Source organism: Ambystoma mexicanum, chromosome 9, assembly GCF_040938575.1.
Source record: "Ambystoma mexicanum isolate Mex_15411 chromosome 9, UKY_AmexF1_1, whole genome shotgun sequence".
NCBI lineage: Eukaryota > Metazoa > Chordata > Amphibia > Caudata > Ambystomatidae > Ambystoma > Ambystoma mexicanum.
The window spans coordinates 537,975,157-537,986,528 of record NC_090931.1 but is presented as its reverse complement, the minus strand read 5'-3'; the positions used below and the strand labels follow the sequence as shown (position 1 = coordinate 537,986,528).

Here is an 11,372-nt window from a genome sequence, read left to right as displayed (position 1 = left end):
GTTTTCCTAAAGTGAGCCACATGGACCTTGTCACTAGTTTTATGTCTCGACTTATGTAAGAGGTGAAAGGACGCATGATTAAAACATCATGAACCTCTGTACATCATCCACAAACAGTCTCATCTAATGTTTTAATCAGACTCTTAGGAGGATCCTACATAAACTGGTAGAAATTGGTGGCCGTAATTGAGAAGTAATGTCTCTGTGGGCCCTCTTTATGGTTAGGAAGACTCCAAAAGCTTTGTTGGGTTATTCATTTTTTGAGCTTTTGCACTGAACTGTATAGGCTTTGAGCATTTGAGCTCAAAGCCCATATGAAAGCCGTTCGAGAGGTTGTGAACCAATATCTCGTAAGAGCACAAGAGCATCAAAAGATCCTGCATGATCGACTGGCTGTAGCGCGATTCTTTCTTCATTGGAGATTTGGTCTTGGTTCTAATACCCATCTCAGAGAATAAAATGATTTTCAAGTAGCAGGGGCCCTATAAGATCCTCAAAAGAAAAGGTCCCTTAATTTATGTGGTCCCCCAACCAGACCTTCGACAAAAACATCAGGTCTAACACACAAATATTCTTAAGGAGTGTAAGACCGATCCAGCAGAGCAGAGTACCATTACCATGGCCACACTTCTAGTCAATCAAGAACAGGAAGTTAATTGAGTGCCTGAGCATCTGACCTTTAATCAACAAAAAGACGTACACATTCTTTTAAATCAGTTCCCATGGGTTGTTTCTGAACAACCTGGGGAAGGGCAGAATTTCTTTCACCATATTATCACTGCCCCAGGGCAAACGGTAAATCTAAAACCCTGCAGAATCTCAGAGACGAGAAAAATAATAAGATCTGATGGCCATGCTTAAGTCAGGAATTATCTAACCTTCTCATAGTTCTTGGTCATCTCCCATAGTACTGGTAGCCAAGCCAGATGGAAGTTGGCATTTTTGTGTTGACTTTCTATTTCTTCTTTCAAAAACTATCCCATGCCAAGGATAGACTTATTGAGAGACGCACAGAGGCCCAATATAGGTCTACCTTAGACCTAACAAAAGGATATTGGCAGGTCCCCCTTAATCTAGCTAACATGTAGAAAACTGCTTTTTCCATGCCCCAAGGGCTATTCCAATTTACGGTCCTTCCAGTTTGGATTCAGTGGCTCATGGACAAAGTACTCCGCGCCTAATCAACGTTTGCTAATGCATACCTTAACTATATCGTCATACATAGTTAGACCTGTCCAGAGCGCGTTAGACACCTATATGAAGTCACCAGAGCATTTTGGAAAGCGTGTCTTCGAGCTAACCCCAAGCAGGGGCACATTGCCCAAAGGGCTGTAAAGTACCTGAGGTCTTTTGTAGGAAACTGACTAATCCAACCCCAAACGGAGAAAGTCAAGGCGGTGCAGTTAACACACACTCCCAAAACCGAACAGGACCTCCAGGCTTTCCTAGGGTTGACAGGGTATTATAGAAGATTTATACCAAACTATTCTACCATGGCCGCAACTCTTACAGATAAACTAAAGACTTTCCAGCCAAATAAAATCACCTGGAATAGCTTAGACCAAAAGAGCTTTGATGGGTTAAAACCCATCCTTTGCAATGATCCCCCGTTGAAAATGCCTACATTTTTAGTAGAGGATTGATTTTACAAACTGATGCCTCCAATGTCAGCCGGGGGGGCCGTACCTTAACAAGAACATGATGGGTTAGAACATCCTATACTTTTTTCCAGCTGAAAGTTGTTGCCAGTGAGCCGCCTATGCCACAGTGGAGTTAGAAGCCTTAGCCATCAAGTGGGCTGTTGTCAGCCTACGTTACTATCTGACCAGGAGAACATTTTGCTTGAATTAATGGATCATTCACCTCTGACCTGGATGAGTCCCCGGAACGATTCTAACTCCTGAGTTATGAGATGGTTTTTGGATTTTCAACCCTTTTGCTTCTCTGTGGAACACCAAAAGGGTAAAGAACAGGAAAATGTAGATTTCCTTAGCTGTTACCCCTTGGTCATGAAGGGGTTACTCCCATTTAACGGAGGGTGTATGTAATGAATCCAGGAAATTATTCCCTTCTCGCCAGGGGGATCTACCCCTGTGGAGGCTAGCAAGGTGAGCCTGCTCAGCAAGACCCTCCCTAGGGGTTTGGGAAAGCGGGACCTCGTCAGGGGTATCCACCCCTATTCAGGCTAGCCAGGTGATCCTGCTCTGCAAGACCCTCCCTAGGGGCTTGGGAAAGTTGGACCTCACTGGGAGTGACTCCCCGTTTGGGGTCGAGGACTCCCGGGGTAGAACAAGAAACCCTATGAAATCAGAACCCTCAGATTTGTAATCTGAAATCTGTACTCTCAGATGGGGATCACAGAAGCTGTGAAGTTGATAAAGCCTTTCTGTTTGTCTAGCGTCTCTGCAGAACCCTCCACACTCTCAAGGCTTTATAATCGGAAGCATGTTACATCTTGGAACTTTGACCCCTGTAAGAACACCAAAGTCCTTAGTTGGAGAAAGAGATTATCTGATGCATGGCCGAATGGCAGGAAAGGAGCCATGCAGAGCGGATGCTGCCGTGCAGAGCGTGGAACGCAGGCAGACTGGAGGCAAGACCACGAAGAGGATGTGGTGGGCTCAAAGCTCTCAGAACTTCACAGAATCCAGGAAGCTGGAGGCAAAAGCTCCTCAGCCTCTGTGTCGAGAGTCCAAGAAGGGGAGAGGGCCACAGGCACCAGCAAGACCCTAAAAAGATGCCACAACCAGAGGCAACCAAACTGCAGGCAGAGATGAACGCCACTGACATCTGCATCAGCACCCTTCCCTGGCATAATTACTGCAAGAAACAAGGTATGCATGCCGCAGAGGAAAGAGGGGAACGGACGGTTGATTGCTGTCGGGGGGGAATTCACACCCCAAATCATTTACTGGCTAAGGTGGCCGGGTACTATATAAATTAAGAGCAGAGTCCCAAGTTCACGGTACAAGCTAAAAGTAGAAAAAGTCAAGAGAATCAGATTGCCAAGTCCCAACGAGAGAAAGGGGCACAAACTATATCTGAGTGCTACAAGAACCTATTTATGAGACGAGCTGAAGCTTACAAGCTGCATGGAGTGCATGTATGATTTCTTCTGTTGAATACCAAATGTATTTTTGAAACGTTCAAATAAATAATTTAAATGTAAATTACCTTAATACCCAAATGGCTACGGTTTAGGACATTTTCACTCCATGCAAAAGTTTGCATTGTCAAAAGTCCTAAAAATGCTACCACCAAAGGTTCGAACACCAAAAGTTTGAACCTTTGGTGGTATCATTATAGGTAAGTATAAAAAAAAAAAGACTGCGGGGGTGTCCCCCGCAACACCCCGCTCACTATACTTTACAATATAGTGAGTGCAGTTGCGGGGGAAACCCCTGCAGCCCCCGTAGCATGTAAGTGTGTTTGCATGAGAAAGGTGCAAACTTTTGGTGGTTCGCACCTTGCTCATGCAAACGATTTGCCCGCAGGAATTTCTGCCGTGGGCAAATCACTCGGATTCATGGCTACAATATAGGAACATTCAACTACAAATGCAGTACAAAAAGACTACAACCATGATGTAACCACAGAATATGTATTTCCCAACACACGTTCAGGGTGATAGAATCACTCTAGGATCAAAGAGGGGTGCATAAAAAGCACTCCTGCCCTGGTAGTTATCGGTTCTACCATAGGACAGCACATCAAAAAGGGTTGCAGTGAGTGTTGGACTTCAGTAGCTTTCCTTTGGAACACAAAAGCAAGTCGTTAAACCATAGAAGCAAGCAAAGACTTTAGGTGGCCTTGAAATTTAGGCAAAACCAATCGGAAATTGGATTTGTCCTAACAATACACTACGTCAACTATCTAAAGTAAAATACTTAAAAATTGTCCACATCTATATTTTCTACTTCCTTCTCTTGTAACCTTGCATCTGGCGATGGGTTTGACTTAACGTTTATTTAATTTAAGTCTGCTCAGTAGTATGAAAACATGAGCACAGTCACATTTTTAAGCCATGCAGTCAAGTAGGAGCTCTTCACATTGTTTTTGTGGAATATGCCTGATGCTGATTTTTTTGAAAGTTTTGCACTTATGTTAACTCATTTCCTTTGTTCTCTTTTTCTAGAGAAAACGTGAAAAAAGCACTTCAGTCCTTTGGCAGATGCGCAGGCAGCTACTTTTGGAGCTGATAGGCATCCTTCCTACTGTGAGAAGTACACACATTGTGGAGGACACAGATGGAGACATGGAACCCAATGTGTCGGTGTACTCTGGCTTAAAGGAAGAACATGTAGTAAAAGCCAGCGCCTTGCTCCGTCTGTACTGTGCTTTGATGGGGATTGCCGGCCTCAAGTATAACTTTCTTTGTAATACTTTTATTTGTAAACGGTTCTACCTGTTTGTTAAGATGGATTTCCAAAATCAGCCCTTAGGGAGAGTACTTTGGGAGCCCACCCTATTTATGGTAAACTGTGAAGGCACAGAGTTTAGTCAAAACGCAATCAAAGTAGGTGAGCGAGCAGTCCATGCTTAGTCTCAGGAAAAGTGTGAGCGTGGTCCAGGACTTGAATGAGTTTACAAAGAGCAACACTTAACATGTCAAGTTTGACAGTAAGTAATATAAAAAATACAGTTATTTAGGTCTTTAAGTGCACACTAAGCATTTAATAATGAGAGGTAAGTATTGTCTATCAAAACCATAAATAACATATACACATTTCTCCAGCATGGGGTCTGGCATGGATTCACATGCTCATGAATACTCCACGTCGTCAGGCTGGGAATCCTTGGTAAAGAAAAAATCTGTTTAGTTTCTGAACTGTCTTTCTACTAATAACCAATCACTGGTCTCTAGGTCATACTGCCCCCAGCCAATGACTGCCCTCTACCTAAGTCCTTCCTCTGGCAGCCATCTTCAGATTTTTACCGTACGTTCAAGTGTTGGGAGTCCTCGTGCTATAGCTCTCGAGCTTTTACTGCGTATTGCGTTTTTTCAAAGAGTTTTGCTCTCATTTTTCGGTCAATTCCGTTTCGGAAGTTTCTACGCCCCCCCCCCATGCCCCCCTCCCCCCCCCCCCCCCCCCCCCAGGGCGAATTTACATCGCGTTTTCACTTCTTGGAGGATTCCAGAAGATCTTTGAGGCCTACCCTGCGCGGTCATGGCCCAGGACAAAGGAGACACGCCGCCTGTTAGATCCAAGCTGTTTAGGATCTGCCCTGGATGTGGATTACAGAATGTCTTCAAGGAAGATGAGCACTCCTGGTGCCTCTACTGCCTTCACAATGACAAATCGCACGTGGAGAAGGACTGTGCGTTCTGTAAGAACATGTCCATCCGGACAATGAAGGACCATCATACTCGGCTCACTAACTGGCTGGAGGGTAAGAGTCCAGTAGCAGGTGAGAAGAAGAGGTCCGAGCGGCTTCTAAGACCTTTAAGGGTGCTCCGGCGACATGGACCCAACAAAAGGCTAAGCACTGCGAGTCCGCGGGCACCGGGAGCACCATTGGTTTGGGCGCCGCGGCTGTAAGGCAGGGCCCAATGTCACCAACGCCATCATCCACGAGCCAACACTCTGGCTCGGTGAAGAGGAAGTCGGAGAACCCGGTTAAGCTTTGGGAGAAGCCCCGGTCGATCCCTACGGAGACAGCCAAGTTCATGAAGGCCCAGATTCACCTGGCGAAGGCCTCAATTGAAGGAGTCGTGGCAGCCCTGGCAAAGCCTGCGGAGGCTACCCCAGTAGAGACGACCTCCGGTCCTAGAGTTTCACTGCTGCCCAGGAGGGAAACATCTTTCTAGCCTATCGATAAGACCCCAGTGAAACCCCGGGATGAGAAGGGGGGGGCACAGTAGCCCTAACAAGACACAGATACCATCTCCGAAGATGAGCTGGCTGGCGTCAAAAAGATCCTGGACAAGAAGTTCGAGGAGGCCAGGGCCTACGGGAGGGATCCCGACGAGGCAGATGTAGAGAGCAATGGTGGGGCCGACGAGGAACCGCGGACCGTGGAGGAAATGGAGGACCCCGTACCCCAGCCTTCGCTCCCGTTGCAGCCGATGCCACAAGACAATACAGGAGCAATCTTGATGGCTTTGCAGGACCTGTGTACGGAGATAAGGACAAGGTTGCCCTTACCACCACCGGATGATTCAGCGGCACCTGGACCGTCGGGGAGCCCACCGAACAAGCAGAGGCGAGTTCATTCTTCACCTCCCTTCCAGCCTTCACCTCCATCCCCTCCTCAGAGGGACGAGATGGGGACGAGGACGACGGGGACAGACGACGACGGTGGTGACGACGGGACGGAACTCCCATCACCCCCTGCCTGGGCATCCCCACCGACGGAATTGGCTACTTTCATGCCGTGATTGCAAGGGCATCAGAGCTTTTCGAGTTATGCCCCGAAGAGCAGAAGAAGGAAGGGTTCCTCTACCAGCGACGGGAGGAAGACCGTCCTCTCAGTCCCCCTACTGGATGACATCTGGGACGAAGGACTGTGCCTTCTGAAGAACCCGTCCACGGCCCCTGCGAAAAGGCACTGTTAAGAGAAGAAGTACCGGATCCTGGACTCTGCTCCTATGTGCCTCAGGGCACAGCCGTCCCCGGATTCGGTCATCTCCGCGGCGGCCAAGAAGAAATCGGCAGGGGAGACGGCATCAACTTCCGCTTCCCCACGAGACGCCGAGGGGGAAGAAGCTGAATGCCACTGGACGACGGGACATCTCGTCGGCACCGACGACCATCAAAGGGGTCAATGCCCGCGGGATTGTGGCGCGCTACAACAGGGAGCTGTGGTTCAAGATCACTCCCATCCTGGACTTCCTCCCAGATGACAAGAAGGCAGAAGCCCTTGAAATCCTTCAGGAAGGTGAGGTGGTGTCGGACCGCGCCATCACGGTGGCCACGGACATCGCCGACACCGGCTTTCTCCAGATGGGCAACAGCATTTGCCTTCGCAGGCGCGGTTGGCTCAGGGCCACTAATTTCTGTCAGGACGTGCAGACCAGGGTACTGGACATGCCCTTTGACGGGAGCAACCGGTTCGGCAAGGCAGTGGACGAGTCGCTGCAGGCCATCAAGGCGGACTCAAAGATGGCCCGGGCCATGGGTTCTCTCCATCCGCGACGGCCACCCTTTCGGACTTCCGGAGGCAAGTATCCAGGTGCCTCCAAACGATTCGGCGGCAGTTCCTCATCGTATCGCCAGGAAGCCCGCTCCTCGTCGCAGGAAGCCTACAGTGGCAGCAACAAGACAGGAGGACACTGTCGTCGTCGCCAAGGAGGCCAAGGTGGCAAGGCCTCGGCGAAACATGACTGAACCGGCTGCGACGTCGGGCCCCCACCCGAGCACCCCGGTGGGAGGCCAGTTGGCGAAGTTCGTCAGCGTGTGGGAGTCCATCTCCACCGACCGTTGGGTGCTGGATGCCCTGGCCCACGGGCACTCCCTGGAGTTCCAAAGAAAGTGTCCCCGTTTCCCAGCTGTAGCCAGGAAAGAAAACCATGTGCCACAGCTGCTGTTGGAGGTATGAGCAATGCTGAAAAAGGGCGCAATAGAAATCGTCCCAAAGAGGCTCTGGGGCTACGGTGTATACTCGCTGTACTTCCTCGTCCGAAAGAAGACCGGCGGCTGGCGGCCCATCCTAGACCTTCCCCGCCTCAACAGATACATCAAGTCCCAGAAGTTCTGGATGGTCACCCTTCAGCACGTGCTGGGACAATTGGAGGAAGGCGACTTCCTTTCGTCTCTGGACTTGGAGGATGCTTACTTCCACATCCCCGTACGCAAGGGAAATCGAAAGTTCCTACGGTTTGCGGTCCAAGGGCTGTGCTACCAGCTCATGGCCAGGCCCTTCGGGTTGAAGTCGGCACCAAGGGTCTTCACCAAGTGCCTGACACCGGTGGCGGCGCGGCTGCACCTGCAGGGGATCCACGTATACCCCTTGTTAAGACGAATTTCTGAACTCTGTCCTGGCGGCGCAGAAGTTCAGAAGGCCAACCTAATTACTTGGAACAGGGTAACCTCTGGACAAGCCAGACCAATCAGTGTAGCGATCGCGGCGGTCAAGACTAGGTCTCAAGAGGGGTGAGGGTGACTGAAAGCCCGCAATGAGCACACAAAGCAAGGACAGTTACAAACTACTCCAAATAGGTGTTATATTAAAAATATATACACATTTATTCCAAGGCCTTTAAAACAATGACCGTAGCGAGAAATCACAATACAACTCTAGTAAACATACCATACCAATACAATATATATACAAATACAAACAAGTCTCAAGCGTTAGATGCACGAAATGTGTAGTCCACCTAAAAGGGAAGGAAAACAGGCAGTGCGAAATAATGCTTAGACCCAGTCCGCCTTCAGAGGCACCTAACTAAAAGGAAGTCCGAGCCCTACGAAGAGTGGAGCCTTGTGCTCAAAAGTACCTGCACACGCTGGTGCCAACGGGCAAAAGGGGAGTCTCTTCGAGGGAAATCAGGCAGTTCAGTTTAGTGCACAAATGAAAAACAGTGTTCCGCAACTCAAGCGCAGCCTCCACTGTGGGCAGAAGCAGAGCGCGAGTACGGAAAGGCGTGCTGTTTTGACACAGCGGGGAAAAGCTATGGGCTCCTGCAGGAGGGCGACCAGTTCCTAGCTATGCTACTCACCGGTCCCCGATGCAAGCAGACCCAGGCTTCTCCGCGTCAGTTTCAGTCGCTGGCAGGTTCAGAAGAGCAGGGGACGTCTCGTCGTCGTGTTGAGTCTGCAGCAGCAGAGTTGAGTAAAAGACGTCCCAAATGAAGGAACCCGCACAGTTTGTTACCACAGCAGGGCAACGGAGCGGCCGTGTGTATCTGAGCCAAATGTACACTACTCACTTCAGACCTGGGAACGCCAAGTGTACGAATCGTGTGAGAGTGACAAGAACTCGAAATACTACACAACCTGGCGGCGGTTACAGAGCAAGACTCCTGTGTAGGCTAGTCAGTCTGCTGGATGGCCCAGAGACGCTTCCGAAGGCTTACTAGCAGGAGATGGTGAAGATGCCGAGAATAGCTGTCCCCGCTATTCGAAGGGTCGAAGTACCAGTACAGGCCTTCTGGTTCGATCAAAGGTGAAAAGGGTTTCACAAGGCGACAGCAGTGCAGAGGAGCAGTCCTTCAGCGGGTCACCAGCGATTCCTCGGTTCAGCCTCTTGGTTGCAGGATACTTGGCTCCTGTATTCCTTCGTTCGTGAGAACTCAGGAGATCGACATGGTAGTGGTGTTTCCAGCCCCCTCTTATCCACGGTTCCCTTCGCGCCAAAACGGAAGGGACCCAATGGGAGATCCGCTCGTCAACACTCACACCATTCGTGGACCTATCACGGACCACGGTGGTCCCAGGCATTCACACCACCCTAGACTCTCTGGCACCCAGGATGTGTATTGGGACCAGACATCCCAGCCCACATCCTGGAGGCACACACCAGGCATGTAGAAGCCCCCGAAAGCATCCGTGTTTCGCGGGAAAGTACATGCCCAAATAAGGAAGGCCCCGGGTCGGCTCGACCTGGGGAAGGTGAAAGGAGCAAGACGGTCAGCGGACAGGACAAAGGAGCCTCGTGGTCTGGCCATTTTGGGAGCCAGGCCACCATTTTGGGCTAAGCGCGAGAAACGCGCTTAAAATGCCAAAAAGAGCTCAAAACACAAGAAACGATCGCTGCCACCATTCCAGTCCGTGAATCACTTGCACCGATCAGTTACAATCCAAAAAGATTATCTAGGGCCTGTAGAAGGCTAGAGACCCAAGAGAGCAGTAACTTAGCTTCTGATGTTTGTTAATCTGCTTAGAATCACATGCTGTGCATAGGTCCGACATCCAGTGGTCACTGCGGAGTATTGCATTTTGTTTTTCGTAGTCGAAAAGGGGACGTCGACAAGGCGTGTCTGTAACACTATCCCTATAGTGACGTGCGTTGTACCCATAATCCCTCACGCGTCAAGGTCCCTCAGATTGTTTTTTTCCGCCCAGCTTCTGGTCGCCTTACGCGGAGCTCCTAGAGAGACATTGCAAATACTTACTACGGACCTCGGTCCTTAATTATACTTATTATATTGTTAAAGATCCCTCCCCTCGACGTTAGCTGTGAAGCTGTTTCTCCGCCGAGCAAGTTTTCGACGGAGGGGAAGAGACAGAGGAGATCCTTCGGCGCTGCCGAACACGTGGCCTGTCCTCGCCGGCCAACATACAGTAGGGAGAGTGGGGGTTCGAACTTTTACCTTCTCTTTGAGAATGTCTTTCTTTCTCCCCTATCTTTCCCTTGGGGTTATCACCAGTTATTATTGCCTCAGCTATGGAGAGGACACCTTTTAAGTTTTGCCCACGATGTAGGGGCAAATACACTTGGAAGGACAAACACAAGCTCTGTAATCGTTGCTTGCCCCTCGATCATAAGGAGGACAGCTGCACGGCCTGTAAGCTCTTGAAACCAAGAACTCTTAAAGAACGGAAAGTTAAGAGGTGGGCGGACTACGCTATGTCGAAGTCAGTTTCCTCACCCGCCGCCGCTGTTACAGAAAGTGACGAGGAGGGTGATAACTCGACGTCCGTTACGGAAGTCATTAACCCCCAGAAGGAGCGCTCGCGCTCCTCGACGTCCGTCCCCGGCCCCGACGGGCTCGGCTCACGCCCTGCTCATGGGGGATGAACACCCCGGCGACAAGGATGCACACAGACCCCATAGGCCTAAGCACACAACCCACGGCTCTTCTTCGTCGAAGTCGAAGGATCCATCAGCGCCGAAGGGGACGCAGGGCACTCCGGCGTCTACCTCGGACCGTAAGGGTCTCAAGCCCCACCCGCAAACGCAGCCGCGACCAGCGATTGGGCTTTCATCAAACACGGGCGCAACCTCAAAATCATCCGACGTAACGCTCCATAGAGCGGCCGTCGAGGAACAATGCGTAACGCAGGCAACGTCGACACCAGAGTCCTCTACTGACAAACTTGTTGTCGAGAGCCTGGCGAGAATTGTTTCCGAAGACACACGTAAGCGGACGACGAAACAAACGTCGAATACCGCACAAAAGGCTATAGAAACGCCGAAAAAGCATAAGAGTAGCCAGGAAGTGCCCCTTTCATCTAAGGACACTTTGGAACTACCGGAGGGCTTTTCACATGGCGACGGAAACCTTTCTTCGACGTTGTGGGAGCGTTCTAAGCGTTTTGAAGGTGAAAACACTGATTTCCCCCCTCTAGACTATTCAGGGGTCCCCTATGAGACCCTTGAAAGACTCCATTCTTGTATGGAGAAAATGGAAAGGTTTTTGGGAAACCAAAACCCACCCACACCCAAAAGACTAAGAGAATGGCCCCAGGATGACCCTAGGGTCAAAT

At 50.1% G+C, this 11,372-nt stretch overlaps 1 protein-coding gene across 2 annotated transcripts in view; it reads left to right on the top strand.

Moving 5' to 3' along the window:
• INTS2 (integrator complex subunit 2) overlaps window positions 1-11,372 on the top strand; it is a 1,100,863-nt gene that overhangs the window by 178,244 nt on the left and 911,247 nt on the right. For both annotated transcript variants that reach the window (XM_069615090.1, XM_069615089.1), the window contains exon 8: window positions 4,136-4,362. In XM_069615090.1, coding sequence (XP_069471191.1) covers window positions 4,136-4,362 — 227 coding nt within the window. The remainder of the gene's footprint in view (window positions 1-4,135; window positions 4,363-11,372) is intronic.